At 46.5% G+C, this 22,796-nt stretch overlaps 3 protein-coding genes across 4 annotated transcripts in view; 2 read left to right on the forward strand and 1 right to left on the reverse strand.

The window, feature by feature from the left end:
* The first annotated feature begins 28 nt into the window (after window positions 1–28).
* On the forward strand, window positions 29–1,754 carry LOC120900866 (polycomb protein EED). Its single transcript, XM_040308417.1, has 3 exons — window positions 29–383; window positions 460–765; window positions 836–1,754. Exons 1-3 carry the CDS (start codon window positions 309–311, stop codon window positions 1,733–1,735), a joined length of 1,281 nt encoding a protein of 426 aa, XP_040164351.1. The 5' UTR covers window positions 29–308; the 3' UTR covers window positions 1,736–1,754.
* Window positions 1,755–2,131: 377 nt separating this feature from the next.
* LOC120900264 (protein mothers against dpp) overlaps window positions 2,132–22,796 on the forward strand; it is a 52,159-nt gene continuing 31,494 nt past the window's right edge. Inside the window, exon 1 of one of the 2 annotated variants that reach the window (XM_040307034.1) lies at window positions 2,132–2,840. The gene's annotated coding sequence lies outside the window, so the exon portion shown is untranslated. Of the gene's footprint in view, window positions 2,841–16,371; window positions 17,012–22,796 lie in introns of those variants that run through there. The other variant, XM_040307035.1, reaches the window with a different exon arrangement.
* Window positions 6,147–7,518, reverse strand: LOC120900265 (calphotin-like). The gene is made up of 2 exons (XM_040307037.1): window positions 7,436–7,518; window positions 6,147–7,365 (listed from the first exon to the last, which is right to left on the reverse strand). Exons 1-2 carry the CDS (start codon window positions 7,439–7,441, stop codon window positions 6,262–6,264), a joined length of 1,110 nt encoding a protein of 369 aa, XP_040162971.1. The 5' UTR covers window positions 7,442–7,518; the 3' UTR covers window positions 6,147–6,261.

Below are 22,796 nucleotides of genomic sequence, written 5' to 3' on the forward strand. Positions count from 1 at the left end.
CGTCAAACCAAAAAGTCGACCAAACTGTCACCTGCTGTTGTCGACGAAACAAACTTCCCACAACAAACACCGCGCTTCGGCTTGGGGGAAAATCAGCTCGGGAAAATTTTGTTGTTTCGTGAAAAAGCCGCTGCTAGCATCTAATTTTCATTACACACACGCGTAAGTACGCTGCATCCATTGCAGCCGAGGTTGATTGTGTGGTGTTGAGCGTGCTTTGGCGAAAGAAAAAGGGCATCAATCGATTCGCACAATTTGGCGCACTGTCGGCAATAGCGGGAAACAAAGGAAACCAAACAACCGACGGCATGAAACCGGCGCGCAAAGAAGAAGCAGCCAACAACACGCAGGGCGATGCATCCGAGGAGGAGGATGATGAGATGGTAATTGTTACTTCTGCTTTTAAGGGAATTGTGGCGGAAATGTGGTCGAATATTAAAATGGATCCTTTATTTGCAGCACGAAACGTCCAGCATGGGCAGTACCTGCACCGACAACACCTCCAATGGCAGCGAAACCCAGATCAACCGGCGAAAGCGGAGACGGTCGAAGAAAAAGCAACAGAAAACGGTGAAACCAATCTTTAAGTTTAGCACGTACGTGAAGGAAGATCATGGTCAATCGCTGTTCGGTTGTCTGTTCAACTACAATCTCAAGAACGGCGAGCTGCCCACGTTTGCGACGGTCGGCAGCAATCGGGTGACCATTTACCAGTGCCAGAACGATGGAGGAATCACGCTGAAGCAGTGCTACGCGGATCCGGATGTAGGTTGAGCGGATCGGAACTATCGAATGGAAGGGGACATTATTCATCGTTTCGCATTATCTTTTTTAGAACGAAGAAGTATTTTATACCTGCGCCTGGTCGCACGACGCGGATACAGGCTCGCCGCTGCTGGCCGCCGGAGGGCTGCGCGGTGTGCTGCGTGTGTTCAACACGGCCTCGCTCGAGGGCCACAAGTACTACATCGGGCACGGGCATGCCATCAACGAGGTGAAGTTCCACCCGAAGGAACCGTACCTGCTGATGTCCGCCAGCAAGGACCACTCGCTGCGCCTGTGGAACACCAAGACGGATATTTGCATTGCGGTGTTCGGGGGCGTCGAGGGCCACCGGGACGAGGTGCTCAGCTTCGATTTCGACATCCAGGGCAGACGGTTCATGTCGTGCGGGATGGACCACTCGCTCAAGATGTGGCGGCTCGATACGGAAACGATGAAAAATGCGATCCGCAACAGCTACACGTTTAATGAGGCGAAAAATCTATCCCGCTTTCCGTCGGTGAACGAACACTTTCCCGTGTTTTCGACGCGCGACATCCACCGGAACTACGTGGACTGCGTGCGGTGGATGGGAGACTTTGTGCTGTCGAAATCGTGCCAGAACACGATCGTCTGCTGGAAACCGGGCCGGCTGGAGGATGTGGAGGTGAAGCAGAACGAAACGGTCACGACGATCATTACCACGCTCGAGTACAGCGAGTGCATCATCTGGTTCGTGCGGTTCTCGCTGGACTACTGGCAGAAGTATCTGGCGCTGGGGAATCAGACCGGCCGCACGTACATCTGGGAGCTGGACACGGACGATCCGGTGCATCCGCGGTGCAGCACACTGTACCATCCGAAGTGCACCACCCCGATCCGGCAGACGGCCTTCTCCCGGTCGGGCAACATACTGATTTGCGTTTGTGACGATGGGACCGTTTGGCGATGGGATAAGATCAATAGCAACTAGCTCATATACATTCGCCGGAGAGGAACGGGGGGAGTTTCATTGACTGCGTGATTGGGGGAGGATAATATCCAAACAATTTGAGTACATGAATCAAAAGATATGAATAAACCGCGTTTTGTGCTAAATTAAACGTCGTTGAAAGAGCCGGCCCAACTGTCCATTTGAATTCGCCACGCATAATCGAGTTTTTTCACCGAAGCGAGCGTTTGTATCGCATAGTTGGCGGCTTGTAATGACACCGACCAGCAAAGCCGAAGAGTGACCACCTGCTGTCTCGCTCGAACCACCATCGCTTTCTCTCGCTCACACCTTCACAATCAAACGGCTCGGGTCGAACTATGGGCACCGCAACCAGCCGTCCGGCCACAACGTCAAAAAGTGCGCCCGGCAGTTTGACATTTGTGGCCTGTGTGCGCGCGTGTGTGTGTGATTGTGCGTGTGCGCGTTCTAGAGCTGTGCTGCCTGAAATTGATTCCGCTGCTGGCGTTCCCTCCCCTGTGTGTGTGTGTTTGTGTTTGTGTGGCTGTGCATACATTGTCCGTGGGTCCGAATTTCGCGTGGGTGCTTGAGCAAAACAGCAGCAGCAGCAGCAGAAGCAGCAGTAGGGAAGCAAAAAAGCGAACGCGCCCGTAGTTTGCCATCCGGAAGTGTGCGAAAGTCGGTGCGAAACCCGTCCCGTCCCGCAGTCCCGTCCCGTACGACTCGCGGCGTGTGCCATTGCCCCGTTCGCTCCACCCGCGACCAAAATCTGCGTTCCCCCGTGCGTGTGCGTGTGTGGGTCTGTGTCTGTGCGTGTTTTGTGACCGTGAAAGTGCAGCTGCTGGTGCTGCTGGGTTCGCGTAGTGAAAAGTGGCCCCCCAGGCCCGTGCCAGTGATGCTGCTTGGTGTGAAAACCTGCTGCCACTAGCGAATTGAAGCCAAACCCCTCGCTCGCTAGTTCCGGAAGCGCTCTGTGTGTATCCGTAGCAGGCGCTGTTGTGGAGGGGCCTGCGATAGTGTGTGAAGAAGCCGCAACAGAAAAAAAGAACGCAACGCGCTTGTGAGAAAGCAACGCAACACCAACACTAGCGGAAGAAGAAGAAGAAGAAGTAGGAAGAAGCACACGGTAAGTAGCTAAGAGTACGGGAAAGGAAGGAAAGGCACCAATTTCCAATGGTGGAAACGAGCAGCCTGTGTGTGCGTGTGTGTGTGTATGGGAAGAAGCGTGCCGGGAAGGCATTAATCGAAGATGATTTCCCCTTATCGAGTTGGAGGTTTTCGTTTTTGGCAGGCACATAATCTCCACCATACCCCCCCCCCCCGTACATGAACCACCCGGTTTGATGGGTGGACGGCTGCCTTTTCAGGCAAAGGTCGCACTGTACCGCACAAAACAAAAAGCTGCGCAGCTGCGAAATACGGATGTAGCAACGAGGGGATGGGGGGGGGGGAGGTAGCCTCTGCTTGCGTTTTGTGTTAATCGGTGCGAAAGCGTTCCTTTTTTGTGTTGCGGGACGCCATTGCGGACAAGGAAAGTAGGCATCACTACACCGCCAGCCAATGCTGCCCCTGTGTTTCCACTGAGGGAAAGGAGGAACGAAGGAACAAAATCACACACACATGAATCAGTGGTCCGCGTACTGGACCAGTGTGTGGTGGACGGATCCATAGGAAGCAGGAAGTGTTTGCATCGGTTTCCGATGCCTTTGCCCCATGGGCTACTGTGTTTTAGCGCTTGTTTATTATTCATTGGACGGGGGTTTTGTGATTCATCGGTCGCGTGGTCGGGGAGCGTGCGAGAGAGAGGCCCCTACATTGATGACGAAAGTGGTCGGTGGCGGCGGCAGCGGTGGCAATGATGACGATGGTGATGATGATGATGATGATGCGGATGTTTTCTGCGCGGGTTTCACTATCAATGAGAACCACCCGGCTACCGTGCCGTGGTCGTGTGGCGCGGGATCACGGGCACTTGTTACCAACAGCTGTTCTGTGTGCTTAGGCGGGCCCCGCAAAATGTGTGTCAGCATTAGGGAACGGAAACTGAGCGAGTCACACGGTTCGGCCTTGCCTACTCTACGCGCCTGATCTAGGGTTTAGGGTGATGACGATGCGATCTTATCCGGTTGGAGCTTTGGAGCAATCGAAGTAGGTCATCCACTGGAAGGCACTGGCTTTACATGATCGTAGAAGTGCATTTTTTAAGAGTTATTGCAATTTCAAACCATATTTGCTGTTAGAACTGATCGATATGATAATAGAACTTAACCAAGAAATCGTCTAAGAAAGATGGAATGGAATGATTCATAATTGGTTTAGATGTACGACATGGACGTTTTTCCTCCAAATTAATAAATTCAGGGACGTCTATAACCTTACTTACCATCTTGGTCGGCAAAGTACGGCTCGCGACCCGCATGCGACCGTTTCAGGATGCTTTGATGAGACGATCCTTTACCCTTCTTAGAAGACGTGATGAATTTTATTGCTTTGCAAAAAGGGTTTGGCGTTCGGTGCCGACTGTTGCGATCGCGGGAAACAATTTTTAACTGTCAATCAATCAATCGGAATTTTATTTAGGTTCCCTCGGGCTCTTCTTCAAATAGAATGTTTTAAAATTAATTTGTTTGACCACATTACAAGGCTAGGCAAATTATTATTTTGGGGATGAATAATAAATTCGGGGTTCGGACTGAAGTGTTTTTTTTTAAATATCTGAATTTACTTGAAATCTACGGGGCACATCAAGAGAGATTGATTCTTAACCATTAATGAAATTTGAACTGGTCCTTAACTCTTACGAGTCCTGGAATAGATCCCCAACCCACATCAGCCCAAGAACTAGCTCCCAATTCATACCTGCCATGAAACTGATCCTGAATCTAAACCTATCCAAAAACTGCAAAATCTCTACCAGTCCTGGACCTGATCTGGAACTCATATTCTTCCTGGAATTGACCACGAACTCATATTGTGCCCATATTCGGAAACCCGTAAATGATTTTGAATCCATACTATTCTTGGAAGTGATCACGAACACATACTTAGGTTCTAGAACTGATTCTGAACCCAAACTAATCCCAAACTTATACGGGTCCAGGAATTGATCCTGAACCTATACTGGTCCTGCAACTGATCATAAACTCTATCGGATCTTGAACAGAGACTCTGCCCATACCAGTCCTGGAACTGCACCCAATCCTATACTTGGGTTTTGGAATTTGTCCTGAACCTGAACTGGTCCTAAAACTGATCCCATACTCACCACAGTCATTGGGAATACATCTCAAAACTATAAAGCTCCTGGATCTGATTCCAAGACAATACGGTTCCTGAAACTCATCTTCATGCTGAAACAGTCTTGGAATTAGTCCTGAACCCACACCAATCTTTTCGGAATTGATCCTCAACATATCTGAACTGCTTCACTTTACGTGAAAAATAAGTGTACTTTGATCCAACTCACCACTGGAAAGCTTACCTATCTCAGTCCAGGAATTCTCTCTTGCGTGACATAGATGGATATTCATAGCAAAATATCAAGAGATCAATAGGTATGGCTTAGTGATTAACTCTCGTATAATTATAATAAAATAGAAAATTATTGCATGATTTGCTGCTGTCAACGAATACTCTATAACGATCGGCAGTGCCTGTAGTATCCAACGTCAGTCTGTTGAATGATCTTCAAGATTTAGATTGAAAGATTATCCGCTCAGCAGGACTATTTTTATATCAAAGAAACAAATCGCTAATACGAAAAAATATTCAGAATAAATTATTTTAATATGGAACACAGAAAAAAAAGAAAATGTTTGAAAATAATTTAAATATCAAAATTGCGAAACAAAATGCGATTCAGTGTGGTATAACAGCTTGACGGATGGGCATTATTGTCACTTTCGCGTTCGCGTGCTAATAACGATCGAGCGAAAAGGGATCCGTCCGTCAGCGAGCAACATATATCCCCCATAGGCCTCTATCAATTTTAGAACCGTTCTATTGGAATCGTTTTTTTACACTCCTCACACACATACGCGGGTGGCTGTCCATTTTGCGAACGATCCATCAAACCACCAAAGGTCTTCCACAACTCGCTAAAAACTAATTCCCATCTGGGTGTGGTTTTTTGTGTCTTTGCCCGGGGAAGACATTACAGACGATCGAAGAGACCGTGCTGATATGTTGACATTCCTGCAAAAGGGTTGATATGATGGGGTTTGTTGTACAAAATTGAAGGAAAACAAACAGAATGATTCACGCATGGTTCGTATACACATTTCGAAATTGAGAGCCCCTTATCGGAACCCGTTTTTTGCTCGCACATAGCCGTCCAATTAGCAGGTTTTGATTGCGTTGAAGCTGAAGACCTCCCGCACAGGCGGGTAAGACAAGTGTAAAGACACGAATACGTTCCAAAAATTCAGTTTCCTTTGCGTTTATTAAACAAAACCAGTGACAGATGTACAGATTTACATCGCTTAATCGTACGTGCGTATGTGTGTGTGTGTGATCTTTGGCGCTAACTAAAAGCTACCCCCTTGTCCTTAAACCGTGTCCGCGTTTTCGATCACGATCGACCGATCGTACCCGGGCAGTGGCGCTTCATGGCGCACGCCATTGTTGATCGCCACGTACCGTGCCTCAACGGGCTCGGCGGCGTCGGCGCCGCCCGTCGCTACATCGTGCGCCATGCGCAGATAGTCGGACGACAGCATGTCCTCGCCCCGCAGTACAACCGGTTCGGGGTTCCAGTGGTGCAGCTCGTTCGAAACGACCGGTGGGACGAGCATGGTCAGTCCCTCCGTGCCCGGGGCTGGTTCGAGGTTTTCCAGCACCACCGAATGGTCGTAGCCGGGGAGGGGCGCTTCGTGGCGTGCGCCTGGGTTGACGGCCACGTATTTGGCCGCACCATCACTGGACGATGTGCTGCTGCTCGATGAGGAGGAGGAAGCGGATGAATGTTCACCGGTAGCCGGGAGTCCGTAGGTCGCTGCAGGGACACCGTACACTGGAGCGGGAACGACTGGAGCAGGAACGGGCACACCGTACACCGGAGCGGGAACGACAGGTTCGGCAGCAGGCAAACCGTACACCGGAGCGGGAACGACAGGTTCAGCAGCAGGCAAACCGTACACCGGAGCGGGAACTGCAGGTTCAGCAGCAGGCAAACCGTACACCGGAGCGGGAGTGGTCACAACGGTCGTCACCGTATGGTGCTCCTCAACCTCGTGCGGCAGGTCCACCTCCGGAACGGGATGCTGAACGACGGGCGGATAGGAGGCGCCCACTACACTGCCCGGCTTGAACTTGCGCACTACCTCGACCACACCGCCGAGCGGCACGAACTTGGCCAGCCACGGATGCTGCAGCAGCGGATGCTTCAGCAACGACCCGAGCGTGCTGGTCAGCTTGGTGTGCAGGGCGGAGGGTGAGCCGACCGCTGGATGGTGAGCGGGCGCGGCTGCTAGTACGACGGGCGGTGGCGGCGGTGCCACGACCGGTGTGTAGACGACCGCGTGCGTTGTGACCGTTTTCGGCTCGAAATGCTTGTTGACCACCTTCTTGATCACGTGCTTGGTGATTAGAAGTGGGCTGGCGGTGCAGAGCGAGGCAACGAGGGCCACGGTAAGCACAAAACTGCATGTGAGCTGTCGGGAACGGAAGATTAATTTGTGTTTAAAATATTTTCTTCATTTTAGATCCGAGTCAGAATCTTACCTTCATGTTGGCTGCTAGAATTGCTTGCTGAAAGTTCCTACTAGATTTCTTCACTATTGATTGCGGTGCATCCAATAGGAGAACCGAACGCTTTCTGTGCCTCTTCACACCCGCACTGCCACTATTTAAATGGATCAATCGTGGTTTACGGGAGTCGCCAGTACTGCCCCACTCCCAAAAGCATCCAAAATCCCTGCATCCCAAAAGGAAAACTGGATTGCGGCACAAATGCATTTCTTCGCGGGCCACCCCTCCGAAGGGCCGAAAGAAATGTGACCCATCGGGCATGGGCTCAAAATCAAACCGGACCGAAGTGTGGAATGTGAAATCGATGCGAACACGCCGAGTTTTGCGTGGAAGAGGAGATGCCGCGCCGCGCTGCTGTGGGCAATATTTTTGGGCCGCATCGTTGCGAAATCTCTTTCCTGGGGCAGAGGGCAATGGGCTCTGTGTGTGCGTGTGTGTCACCAGGTGGTGCGTGTGCCTTGGGGGCACTTGTGACGTGACTGCCGGTCGTTCCCTTTGCTGAGAAGGGACAATGATCAAGCAATCGTTCTTGCCTCTCCCTCTCTCTTCCCGCTATGTCAAAGCGACCGGGGGAGGTCACCCTGTGGGTGGCGGCGGTGTTAGATAATTGTGCAAAATTGCATACCGCGCGCGAACGTGGCGTCCTTGGCGGTGTTTGGGTGTTAGGGGTTTGTTGCACATTTAGCCGCACATAAACAGCAGTGGCCGCCGAACCGTCGGCCGGTGCTTATTCCTCCCGTTTGGTCGGTTTGTAATCGCGCTTAGAAGCAATTGCGGCAGTTGGTGTACAATTTTGGAAGCTATTTGCATTTGTTCTTTTTCCCTTTGCCTTTGTTTATTTTTATATTGCACCGAGAGAACACCACTGACAGCACGTTTTGATAAATAGAAGGAGGGAAACAAAAAAAAAAAACAGTGAGTTGTGAATAATTATTCACAATACGGGGTGCAATCGTCGGGGACGGGGAACGATGGTAATGATAAAAGTTAAAAATTGCTATCATTATGCTTTTGGTGTGCGCGCGGTGAAAAATAGGGTCGAAGCACGCGGCTTTATCATCACATTTGGTGTGCCCTGTTGGCATGTTGTGATAGATAGGGAGGGCATAAGTAGAGCGAACCGGAATTGCATTAGCACGGTTAAGTTGTGTTCTGAAGCAATTTTCGTTTTTTCTTCTTCGAAAGTGAGTCAAACAAAACGAAAAACCCTTCTTTCCCTTTACACAAGAAGGGCCACAAGAATGCAAAATCGCTATTCGCAATGAGTTTTCCGTATGAATGAAATTTGTGTTCGAGGAATTCCCTGTTAGTTGGCATGATATTAAATACGCCCACCCAGCCCAGAGGGGAAGTGAGAGGGAGCATGATTCATCCACACCGCGAACACTTCGAACCTTTACGATTATTACAAGCGGCCCTGCGACGGGCCGTTGTTTTGTATCACGCGACGCTGCCAACGTATGCCAGCAAATATTTGCCCGGTGATGCATTGAAAACCACCAAACAGCACTCGCTCGCGCTCACCCTTCGGGCGTTATGCGTTGAAAGCTTCTGCCACAATGTTTCGGTGACAGTGTGTTGTGTTTTTGGCTCGTCTTGTGCCGAGAATGTTTTGTTTGCTGCTGGTAAAAGAAAAGAAACATAAAACGCACATACTAAACAGTCAGTTGTGTGCTGATCGTTCGGCAGATGTCGTACGTTGGTGGGCCCACAATTGTCGCTCTAAAGGAGTACGGCAAACTGCTTTTACTTTTCTGTTTTTTTGTGCTTGAGAATTTTTGACCTATCCACACACTCACCGCACAGGCCAGGCACCTGCCGGGGGGGGTTAGTGATTTCTTAGCAGGCCCCGCGAGATTGCACTGACTGAGATGTGCCGTGCCCTCGCAATGTTTTGTGCGATTTTGGGTGTAAAATCTATTATTATCGAAGGAAAAATTGTTTCGCTCGTTGTCGTTGCCGTCGCGGTCGTCGTCGTCACACCGCTCGCCACCGGCACCACGACGGGCGGATTCGTTTCACCTGTGCTTGGGGACTCGTCATTTTGTGTAAGGGTCATAGCACCGACGCGGTAAAGATACAGTTGGTCGAATGGTTATGACGAAAAATTCAATTTTCACATTTGTTGAAGCATTTGCTTGTAATGGGATTTATGACGAAGGACGAAGGCTTTTGTTTTGCATGAACAGAGCTCTATTGATGTTTGGATTATGTAAATTATGCCCAATGTCTTTATACCCAGCATTGAGGCCTTTGATCTATTGCAGTTAGAAAATCTGAAATTTGCTCCAACGTTCTATGATACGAAACACAAAATTCGAGTTCATTATCGAACGGTAGATTTGCTGCTAAAATAAATAGTAAATAATTATTTTTTCTACTCGCCTTTGCTTGTCTAAGTTTAAGGCTCTAAGTTTAGGTGAAAAATTTGCTCATATTTGTGTGAGGTACGACCAAGCGATTATGATATTTCGATGCACCTTCAGCAGACAACCATTGGAGAGCTAACTAGTGTTGGGTTTCATAAATCTTTCGTTGAGATCCATTCATATGAATCTTCTGTGATGAGTGATTTGAATCTCGAATCGAATCCCCAAAGATTCCTGGATGTCCTAAGAATTCTGAAGAGATTCTAGAATCTCCAAGGATTGATGTATCCCGAAAGATTCATTAATATAGAAGATGCATGTATCCTTTAAGATTCATACTTCTCCAGGTATTGAACCTTTAGAGATGTATGGATTTTAAAAATATTGAATATACACGATCCCATGATACATTGGAACTCGCACGACTTAACAACATGCACGTCGTGGATTCAAGTCTCGCATGGACCATCTCCCCGTAGCAAAACAAACTATCCGGCTGCGCAGTACTTGCCAAGACAAGTCTCGACATCCTGTATAGGTAGGCTGGCATGACCACGTAGGTTGTTACGCCAAGAAGAAGAATAATAAGAAACTCAACCTCTGAAGCTGAATCTTTGGAGATTCATGCATCCCTAGAGATTCGTGAATCTTTCGAGATCTCGTAAATCTTTGACATTCATGAATCTTTCCAATAGAGATTCAGATTCATTTAATTATTTAAAAGATTCTGTTGGATTTTGGGTTTATACATTAATATTTCGAATATGAATTCAAATAAGAAAACACATATGAATTAGAAGGAACTAAATCATAGGATATAGATAAAACTACTTGACTAATTTGGACTGCATGAAATGAACTGCTCGAACTACAAGAATTAACTTTGTAATGAACTATGGGACAAACGAATACACAGTTCTAAACAGACTGGCGATTAAGGTGCACTCTTCTTATCAAATTTATACTAAAGCACTTTAGTGAATATATTTCACAGATTCATTCAAACTCATGAATCTGAATCAGGTTTACCCAACACTATAGCAAACTGTCGAATCGAATGGAATGTTGATGAACTAGTTATTATCCTAAAAATATCAACCAATTTAGCAACATATTCAGATATTCAAATCGAGCAGTTGCTCGAACATCCCGCTGCGCAAATTCGAGCAGTTTCCAGCGCAGAAAATGTACCAAATTCTGCGCTGGCCAGCGCAGATTTTGGCTGGTCTCCCGCGCTGTTCTTCAGCGATTCCTGCGCTGGGTCGCGCAGTTCGGGCAGTTCGGACAGTTCGGACAGTTCGGGCGGCGGCGGAGCAAAAAAAAAAAACGGTCAAAAAATTTAAAAAAATAATGGCGCTCATTTTTTCGTCCGCTTCTTCCTCTCCTCTCCCTCCTTCACCCTGGCTTGCCTTACTTGAGCTTCAGCCCGTGCCTTCCCCCTGTGCAAAGCGACGGAAGAAATCATTCCCTTTCGCGCATTTTCTCAGGCCTTCTTTTTCCCTCATACGGCAAATTTGTCGAGCAGCGTTTCGAGCTACCCGTCCCTGGCTCCGCTTCATACCCTTCGCCTGAGCGCGCTGTCACAGGTTTGGATGTGTTGGTGCGTCAGACGGCCAATCGCTGTCAGCCGTCGTCCGTGCTTTTTCCATCCATAGCGCTATCCCTTTCACGCGTGTGGTCAATGCTCGCGAGCTGTTGTGGCGCTTAAAAAAACCGTTAACAAACATTGCGGCGCTGCATTTGATTTTTCACAAATCAAACCAAAAAGCGCAATGAGTTCAATCGCTGCAATGTAAAAATAACTAACGAATCGCTAGCTAACGCTCGAGGGTTGGCTGTGCAACGCGTAGAACCCTAATTCCAAGTAGCGCACGCAAGACAGGTGGCCATGGCCGTGCATAGGAAAGCTTAAACCAAATTACATAAAGCTTAAGTTTATGTGACACTATGATTTTCCTTGTATATGTTGTAAATTGCACAGATATGCTGAGTCGTATGCGCATGGGTGTGAGTGTGCGTGCACAACTGTCGCCGAATGTGTTTTCTTCCGGAATGTTATGATCCATCGGTCAAAGAAAGGAAGGTGTTCATGACGGTGTTTTTTTATTGTGGAGCTGCATCCTTCCCCCTGCCTGCAGCGTATGCATCGGGCAGGATACAGTTTGGCAGTATGCAAGTTGCCCGCTGGATAAGAGCGGGCCCGCGGCACTGCCATCATTCCGCACATCTTAACAGCATGCCCGTCGTGGGTTCTAACCGCGTATGAACCGTCCGCCGTAGCCAGGGGTGACTATCCGGCTACGTGCTACTCAAGTCCTGAAAAGGCCGGCATGATCGCGTAGGCCATTACGCCAATAATAATAATAAGAAGAAGAAGAGGAATAACATAGCGTAACAGCCCACACCCGGAGAAGAGATTGGATTATCTTTGTTGCTGCCGTGTTACCGCTGTGACGCGACAAATGCACGGAATGCAATCGACCAAAACATGAACCTACCGATCCGAACCCATTCTAAGGCGGTGCCGGTCGCTCGGCGTCATGATAATTACTCCAAAGCCACCAGATTCTGGACGGACATGTGCAGCACCATACGCTCACCGTAATAAACAAATCCAGAATCCTCTTTTGTATGGATTCAATTCAAAATGTTGTTTCCCCTTGCGTCCGCTAGCGGAATTGGAAAGAAATGTGTAACATATCACATGCACGTTTGCTTCGATCGTGTGTCTTTTTAATACCCCCAACAGCAGAACTGGTCGCAAAGATGGTGGTGCCAATTAAATGGTTGTATTGTCTCCTAGGTAGCGAGATCGAAAATGCATGGACTTTGTAGCCGCAGTGGATGAAAATGTACGCATCAGAATCAAATAGTTTTGGGGTTTAAAAACGCACGCACACATACAAACACGCGCGCAAACTCTCTCTCTCACACACACACACACACACACACACACACACGCGCGCGCGCTAAGGCACCTACGAACGCGCGCACGCGAGAACGCACCTACGAAAGCGCGCATCCAAGCACGCACCCCCCACCAAACCCCCCTCCGCTTCCGCTATCATCAGCTATCATATAGCGCATCATCATCCAAAGCGCCGGGCGGGGTGGGGGATCGATAGAGTGAATGGTCACTTTCCCCGCGCTGTGTGCGTGTGTGTGTGTGTGTGTCGAGACACAAAAACTCGAGAAAGATTTCGGCACATTAAAAAAAAAATTATATAGTCAATATACACTGTGCTTCATTATGCTTAGAAGGTCGTTGAAGCATGAAACATGTTTAAATTAAAAAATATTAGATTAGTGTTAGACGTTCTCCTACGCTTGTTTTAAATAGGCTTCTTCACCCTCAATTGGCAGGGGCATCGAATGGTCTCATCAGCAGCGGCACGAAATAAAATAAACCATCAATACACCGATAACACTTTGAATCCCAATCCAGCTTCTCCCACAGCGTCTCAAGGTCACACACAAATTAATAAATGCTAACACCCACCAATAACAATACATAACCGCAATGCACATATAAGTATCAACGCATACACCACCACAACACCCAATCAGCTGGCGGCGGAAGGCACGGGCTGAAGCTCAAGTAAGGCAAGCCAGGGTGAAGGAGGGAGAGGAGAGGAAGAAGCGGACGAAAAAATGAGCGCCATTATTTTTTTAAATTTTTTGACCGTTTTTTTTTGCTCCGCCGCCGCCCGAACTGTCCGAACTGTCCGAACTGCCCGAACTGCGCGACCCAGCGCAGGAATCGCTGAAGAACAGCGCGGGAGACCAGCCAAAATCTGCGCTGGCCAGCGCAGAATTTGGTACATTTTCTGCGCTGGAAACTGCTCGAATTTGCGCAGCGGGATGTTACTAACTGGTCGAGTGTAGTCTTGTCGATAAGATTAGCCCAAAAAATGATTGATTTTGATTGCTTCGTGTTTGAATTTGCAACTATGTCTTTATGTCTGAGCACCAAATGGGTAAATTATCTGCTGCCTGGGCTTGCAAGTGAATGAAAGTGTAACGATTTGTGTCTCAATTTGTGACAGCTTGTCTCAATTTTGCCTCGTTTTTATCGTTCGTTCGTTGGACATTAGGATGTTGTTTACAATGTTTTTCAAAATGGATGATGCTATCTATTTTTTAACTGCTGGGAATGAATATAAAACAAAACTAAAGTTTCTCAAACTCAAACCGGAATGTATTCCATTGTATAAATGTAAAAATATGGTAAATAAAACATCAAACATGATGAGGAAGGTCGGCACTTAGCCCCATCTGAACCACAATAAAACAAAAAAAAACAGCACTGCGATTGTAAAGGGTTTAATCAGGAACCGCCTGCAACACACATCGCATTCTGTGTTGTACCAATTGCAATCGTCCAATTGCACCTCGCGTCCAATCGATACCACTGCCCTCTGCGGCTGCCCCTCTATCAGTAGGGCAGTATAAACGAGCAACATTAAAAAGCTACCTCCCATTAACCTTACGCGGGCGCACACGCGATTCCCGCGCCTTTGTGTGTGTCTCTCGGTCTAAGTGCAGTTTGAGTGCATCCATTGCGAATGTGTGCCGATTTCCCGCACAATCCTTCTGTCTGTGTGTGTAGTTTGCGGTGCACTATACACGATGGATGGACTTTGTGCTCGCTCCCTCTGGCGTCGTTGATCGCATCCAACAACATCACCACCCGATCTCGTGCATCGCGCACAGTCACAGCCAACTGCTTGCCCCCCCCGTCGCCACGGATCGCCACCGCCCTCCTCTTCGATCTCAAGCGCTCGAAGAGAGCGATTTGCATCTTAATCGTCCACAGAGACACTTGGACGACGACGACGTCTCGGGTTGCGCTCGGCCGAGAACGCGCTCGATCAACCTAACGCATCGACGGGGGGTGGAAGAGGAGGGCATGATGGGGGTAGGTGGTATAGTTATTGCAGCTTAGGGTCTATGGCGTTGGTCTGTGTTTTGGGGCCGCAGCGCTGCAAGCGAGAGATTAATTGCATCGGAAAAAGGGGAAAAGATTAAACACAAAGCGAAGTGGAGCAGCTTTATCTATCAACAAAATGCAACCAAAACACACACACACACGTAGAGCAAGCACAAGTGTATAAGAATTGATCGAAAGCAACTGAGGCTCATGTTTGTGTGTTTTTATTCTGTTTGTTTGGTACATTCTACAATTCTTTAGCGGAGGGAAACTGTCACTGCAATAGTGGTGGGAGCTCGGAATCGGACCTACCCGATTCCAATTCCGTGTTCGGAATCAATTCCGGAGTCGATTCCAATGCTGGAATCGATTCCGATTCCGAAGCCGATTCCGGGGTTGACTCCGGAGCGTTAATCAGTCTGGGAATCTCCATGAGAATGGATTTTTTACAAGTAAATTTGGATTGTTGCGTTTATCAATACGTAGAATGATTGGACCCAAACGCCTATTTTTATGGCGATGCTGAAACTGACTCCGTTTGGTAGCCGATTCTAATTTATGAGCCAATTCCGATTTGAGAGCCGACTTCGATTCTGGAGCCGATTCCGGAGTCGATTCTGGAACCGATTCCGTTTCCGGAGCCGATTCCGATTCTGGAGTGGATTTATGGGCCAATTCCGATTCAAATGCCGACTTCGATTCCGGAACCGATTCCGATTCCGGAGCCGATTCCGGAACCGAATCAGATTCCGGAACCGATTCCGATTCCGGAGCCAATTCCGGAACCTAATCCGATTCCGGAACCGAATCCGATTCCGGAACCGAATCCGATTCCGGAACCGAATCCGATTCCGGAACCGAATCCGATTCCGGAACCGAATCCGATTCCGGAGCCGATTCCGGAACCGATTTCGACTCCGGAATCAATTCTGGAGCCGATTCCGGGGTCGATTCTGGAACCGATTCCGTTTCCGGAACCGATTCCGTTTCCGGATCCGATTCCGATTCTGGAGTCGATTCAGGAATCAATTCTGGAGTCGATTCCGATTCCGGAGCTGATTACGGAAACGATTCTGGAAACTGATCCCGGAACTACTATCCGGAATCGATTCCAGAAAACTGAGGAGCTAGTCGGAATCGATCCCGAGAAAAACTTCATTTTTCCCATCACTACATTGCAACGATCGTGAGCGACTCCGTATCGATCATCTAAGCCTCCTTTTCGCAATGGTACACGGTTTAATTTCGGCAGACAACGCCAATTGAGGAAGGGGTTGTGCTGTCTTGCAGGCATCGCGAAATAAATAAAAGAAAAAAAAAATAGACAAAAAACCGCCACAGTGCAATAGCACACGCAAAGGGGGGAAAATAAACAATTTCCGATCTTTAATTACCTGGCAGCTCTCGTCGTTGTCGTCGGGCGGTGGTGGTGGTGGCGACAAACCTCGGAACGTCGTCGTTCGGTACGGTATATGAGAGCGGATGCATCTGCGATTCCTTTTTCCTTTTTCTTTCCCTACGTTTTTTTGTGTTGTTTTGGGGCGACGAGAAGGATGTGTGATGATGCTCCAATTGTAAATTGGCTAATCGGCCAACAGCGCTGCTGCCTGCCTGCCTGCTCATCTAGTCTATCGCATCGCTTTCGGTCGTACGGTCGCGGGTTGGTAAACGATACACTGACTGACTGACTGAGAGAGAGAGAGAGAGGGAATCGGTCGTCTGTTTTAGTGTAGGGCCGTTGGGTGTTGTGTTGCGTTAACCCCCCTTTTTTGTACGCGATCGGTTGATTGATTACGGGGTGAATTATTTGTGTATTATGAATTTGATGATTTAGTGCAGTTGGTCGTTCAGTCATTCTTGATAGAAGTGTGTGATCCATCTCAGTTTTACCGAAAACACAAAACAACAATACACGACGAGAGGAGGAGGAAAAGGAGGAGAATCGATCAGCCCAGCAGCATTATGTAATGCGATCATCGTATGGCGAATGTGTGTCTTGCAATTGTGGACTGACGAGAGAAAAGGGGTTCGTTGCTTGTGCGTTTTTTCGCTAAAATCGTTCGGTGGGAAAGTAAGGCTAGCATAATGCTTAGCTTAACATAATTGCAAATAGTGAGCGCTTTTGTGAAGAAAAATAATTCAAACACACACTTCGGCGAACGGTTGATCGATGAACAGGCAATCGGCGATCATCATCATAACCATCCTCACGATGCGCTACACAATGGAGGGCGGTTCGATTGAAGCTTTGTAAGTAGTTGTTTGAATGTGTGTTTAAAATTAACAAGTAAGAAGAGCAGAAAGCTAGCCAGCGGCCCAACATTGGCGGACGACATGGGCTGTGAAAGGGAGAAGCGACATTGCGGATGATTCGTATTCGGGTATCGCCGAACGGTGAAAATAGCATCAATTACAGACCGCGCGACGGAGGAAAACCGCGTGTGGAATGCCGCGTCTTTTCCCAAACCATGCACACACACACACCGTTCGAAATAGCTTCCCATCGTTCTATTATTTGTGTGTGTGTTTGTTGCCGCTTGGGACATGCGTCTCGTCGTGCATGTTTTTACCTTTTTGCTGTGGGACCCGTGCCGTGCCAAGGATTGATTATTACCAAACCATCCCTCAATCTCTCTCTCTCTCTCTCTCTTCCACATACCTTTTTTCTTCTCTTCCCGATGTGCAGCATTTTGCGATTTGCAAATTAGTGTGTAATTGCTTTCGATTTTCTTTTGTGCGCGGCAAGAGATCGCATTACAAACACTTAGACGCGCGGCGGCGGATTATATTTATTTTTTGAGGACATTTTCTGTTTGATGTTGTTTTATGCGATTTTCGCTCTCTTTGTCCACCTTCGGTGTTGACTGTCGGCGGTTGACCTCGTATTACGCAAAAATGTTCCAACCCCCCCCCCCCCCTCCCACCCTAGGGGGGAGACATTTCGCGCTACATTGCCCAAGAAGCTGACCCACCGAAGGAAGCAGATTGTCTGGGGAAGACAAAATACCGCCGACCGTATGATGAGAGTTATGTGCGTTTATTTCGCGCGCGCCTGTGTGTATGTGTGTTAGTCGGCTTGAATTTTGTTATGGGAAATGAAGGAAGCTTCTTTGGGGCTAATTTTATCGCACGTGAATCTGTGCGACGGTTGCGGTGCCTGTTTGGGTGGTGGGGTAAATGTTTTTTTTTCTGTGCTTTTGTTGCTGCTATTGCTAACTTTGCTGTGGCTTATGAAAATGCTCCCCTGTCGTCGGTTTGGCTGGCAAAAATCCGGGCTAAATGTTTTGAGCCGAACGCGGAATTTGGATCCGTTCCGAGAAATTTGACCACACCTGCATTGGAGTGTGTTAGTCTCTCTGTGTGTGTGTGTGTGGATCAGAAAGGAAAATGCCGTGCGTTCGGGGCGATTAATGTAAGCATTTATCAGGCAGTACAAATTAGCCACTAATTATGTGTTTCAGTTTTGCGAAAGATACTAAACTGCGGCTGTGTAATTGAGGCGCAACAAAAAGGCGACAAATTCTTGTTGATGTGAGATGGCAAGTTTTTTTTCTCTCACATGATGCGCAAATACGGATATTCCTGGGGGATTTTTGTACGCATTTTTATTGCTGGATTACATATTCTACTAATTGGGCCCCTTACCTTTTTAAGATCCTAGGCTGAAATTTCAGCCTAGCAGCTGTACATCAGCTTTTCGAGCAGCTATCAAAGTGGGTATAATCTACAGGTGGGCTTGCCCCAAGGTGTATTTATTTAGAACGTTGATTTTTATGGCTTCTGCTTCCTAAATAATATTTTAAGAGTGTTTTGTGTATTTTTCAATGGTTACCAGAAATCCTGTTTGAGCTAAAGTTTTCACCCGTAACATCAAAAAGTGACGTTGTAATTTGGTTATAAACAACAGGCCATAAAACCACCTGATCTACATACACTTTGATTCTATGTTTCAAAAAATCTAGAATAATTTTTGGATTTTTTTTCCAAGATACTATTTACATGATATTATTTGTTAGTTATTAAATTCTAGATCTTCTTTGGATAAATGAAAACACGACCTTGTTTTGATATTTTTTTCGAGCAAGTACTCGAATCTAATTCTAGCTTTGAGACTGAAATAATCTAGGCTGAAAATCGCAGGTCCAAGTTTTGTGTGTGGTTTTGTATGGAGTGTTTACATGATGTCAGCCTCCTGTCAAACTCCATATAAAGAAGCTGGCTAGTATCGTGAAAGGTCCCAATATTAGTTAAGCTTTAATGCTAAGAAAAAGTTTTTTTTAAATTTTGAGCTAAAAACTGTTACTGCGCTATGATTTGTCCCTTAGGCTTAAACTTGCAATTCATGCGCTCCCATTTCAAATTTATCCTAAACAGCTTCCCATTGGCGCAATTTGGTTGTTATCATGATTTTTACCTTAAAGTGTTAGAATCGTGTTTATTTTTAGATATTTTTTAATGTTTTGAAAAGAACATTCCGCTTATTTTTCAAATACTGCGTTAAACCATCTCTCTTTTCATTAAGTTAGTTGAGCAAAATGTGCCATGAAGAAACGTTTACAAGTTTACTGCTTATACAATGAACTGCTGAATGAAATGATGGCTTGAATCGTATCATAAGATCCTGATAGGATGGTTGTGGTCGAGCAGAAACTGGGAGATGCATCCAATGTGCCCATGTAAGACCAGACATGGTTAATAGCAACTCAGTACGGTGTAAAATGTTACCCAAGGATTTTTAAAATGCTACCTCGAGCTTCATTGATGCTGGAACTCAAATCGATGTCAAAGATTATGTTTATGTTTTTTAATAAATTGTCCGCCTTACAGGATTAACAAGTTGTTCTTCAAGACTAAATCGACATTACCGTATCCTATACTAATCTAATGCAAAATCCATCCCTTAATACGGTTACAGTAAATAACATTAAAATCTGCAAATTTCCAGTAAGGATAAGGAACACAATGATTAATAAAAATTAAGGTTGTGTAGAAGATGTATAGAAGGAACTGAAACCGAACAGAGGATAGATTGAAATCTAGCAGGCGAGAAGCTTTATTTTATTGATCGCTCTGATTACTGATGAGCTAGATATTTTGAGGGAAATAGTACTTTCCAGCATGTTTCCTAATATCTTTAAGGATCAAAATGATGCCCAACTTATTGAAACACCATCGAAAGTCTAAAAGTATGATGTTTGAACCATGATATTTGTGGCATTCGTCTAAGTTGCTGTCGTAAGTTGCTTGGTTATTCGATGTTCAAAGATCTTCTTCTATTTGGCGTATCGTCGTCCTACGCGGACATGCCGGCCTATACAGGTTTTCGAGACTTAATCCATTACCACGCTGCCGGATAGTCAAGTTCTTGCTATGGTGGGACGGTCATTTCTAGGCTTGAACCCATGTACCCATGATGGGCATGTTATTGAGTCGTTCGAGTTGACGACTGTACCACGGGACCGCCCCGATGTTCAAAGATATGTTTCCAATAAGTATTGTCGTAACGTCGATGTTAGAATAAGAGGTTCCAAGGGACAGTTTCTTTTTTGTTCCTGCCACATTTTGTATTGTATTATGCTCCAATCATTTGTAGCAATTTATATTTGTGTGCACTGCAACACTGCAGCGAAGAATTCATTATTTCGTTGCATGCACAAAATGTATTAATGTTACAGAATGAAGGCAATCATTTTCCTCCATCCACTAATCAACGATTGTGTACGCACACCGCAAATTTGCAGCAGTGTTGCAATCTAACCATCAATAAAAACGCTTTTAATTGTGGGGCATGGTTGCACACTAATGCACACGACTGAGGGCACAAGTGTTCCCTCCCGACGTCCTATAGCAAGTAGCGCAGGGGTTTCATTGAGGAAATTCGTCAAGGATAACGCTTCACCACGGTGCTATTAAGGAGCAGGGTAACACACTATCCCACTGCAAGGGATAGATCGGGCTCACCATATCGGATCACTAAGCGAATGAGATGGGGTGAGAGTGTCAGAGAAAGATGGAACCAGAAGGGTAACGCACAAAAAGCTAAAACTTGTTAACGATTTTCCCCGCTGCAAGTAACGAACACAACCCCCAGCAGCAGGAGGTGGCGGAAATGCGAACCCAAGTGCGGGCTATGAACAGTCAATTACGTCAATGGAATTGTAGTGTGCGCTAGTGGAGGTGGTAACCTCCCTGCCCACACATGCCTCTGGCATGTGTAGAATGTAATTCTGCGGAAACAACGTATTACATTTAAAAGAAGGGTCGAATTGGAAAAAAAGTTTCAAACATAAAAGGAACGGTTATGCTCCTGTTGTGGGTTGAATTATAAAATCATGTCCCTTGTGAGTATTAGCAGTTTCTTGGAAATGAAAAATGTGATATTGTATTTTGCGGTTTCCATTTTCCTTTCCTCATAATTGTCATATTACGGCATTTTATTCAGTAAATTAGTTCACAAAGTGGCAACTACGATTCTGAAAGTAGGAGGAGAAGACAGATCAATTAAATTATTTCCATTCATTCAGTTCGTTCCCTTAAAATTGAACGCAGCTGCAATGATGAAGGTACTATCTCCACTACTCTGAACCGGTTATGACGTTACTATGATCCCTTGCTGCTGATTGAGTTTCATATGCTACCGTCTGCGATGAATGTCCCCTTCAGCGAACGAACAAAGCGTAGCAGTATTTCAAAATTGATGAAGTAAGAACATAATTTTCATCAATTACTTTTCCTATTGGGATTTGTCTACGAATTCTTAATATTTTGAATTTCGCAAAATACTGAACTTAATATTACTTTTGGCGGATAGTTCTGGTATGTTTCGCGTGTTCCTCAATGCTTCCAGAACCGACCTCGAACGCATTGGCCCGAGCTCGCTCGGTGGCAAACGTCAATCGTCATCCAATTATCATACCGAACCGTGTAGCCTAGCCGTGTGTGTGTGTCCTCTCCAGCCGCGCCACCCCGGCCGTACGCACCACCCCGCCATCGCAATCACTCAGCGGGTTGCCGCGGTTTTGCCGCACTTTAAAGTGCACTCTACACCCACCCGCACCTCAGCTCCTGCGCTCGGACCAAGACACGCGACACGGGACGGCCTTGTTGCATATCGAGCGTCGCGTTGTTGCAATCTCAGCCCGCCCGATGATGATGATGCCGATGAGCGAGCGACGGGGGCTTGTGTGCGTGTCAGAAGTAGAAAGAAGGTAGAACAAATTAGAATGACATATAACGGTGTCCGGGCGGCATGCGATGTAAGTAGCGCAGTATAGCAGCAGAGGTCCGGTTTTGGCACGCGTACGATTGGTGTGTTGGCTGGATCTCAATCGCGGGAGAGACATGATTCCGTTCCGACAACCAATCATTGGTTTGATAGATATCCATCCAAGGGAAGGGGTTGTGTGAAAAATTGTACGGGAAGTTGGTGAGACTTAATATCGCAAGGGCTTTGCATTTAAGATCTGCAAATGTCCAGAGGGTTGATGTTGCATAAACTAGACATTTGTTGCCTTTGTAAAGCCTTTGGCTGCTAATGATAATTTCCATCAAGTCTCTCAATGAAACAAATCAAGTCTCTCTCATTGTGGTAGCATTTTCATTGATTCTTTTACAAACAGTTTCCCGTAAAAGTTGTGATTGCGTTAAAGATCTTAAGCTGTCGGGGATGCGCTGTCTGATATATAAGTAACAGTACTGTCTAACTTGTAGGGATGAATATCTCTGATTCTGATTAATAACCTCGAATAATGCAAATTCAATGTGAATCAATGCATTTGAATATCAAATTTTCAGATTCACGAATCTCCAAAATTTTGTGAATATATAAAGATGCGTAAGTCTCTATAGGCTTCTAAGATCCTTTGAGAGTTATGCATCCTTTAAGACTTGTATACATTTGTATATTCATTCAAAGATCCATGAAGCTTTATTATTTAAATTCTTGATTTCAATCAATAATCACTGTTTCACGAAGCACGATACTAGTTATTTGCTACATATGCCCTTGGTCCAATATGGATTTGAACCTACGCAC

Source organism: Anopheles arabiensis, chromosome 3, assembly GCF_016920715.1.
Source record: "Anopheles arabiensis isolate DONGOLA chromosome 3, AaraD3, whole genome shotgun sequence".
Taxonomy (NCBI): domain Eukaryota; kingdom Metazoa; phylum Arthropoda; class Insecta; order Diptera; family Culicidae; genus Anopheles; species Anopheles arabiensis.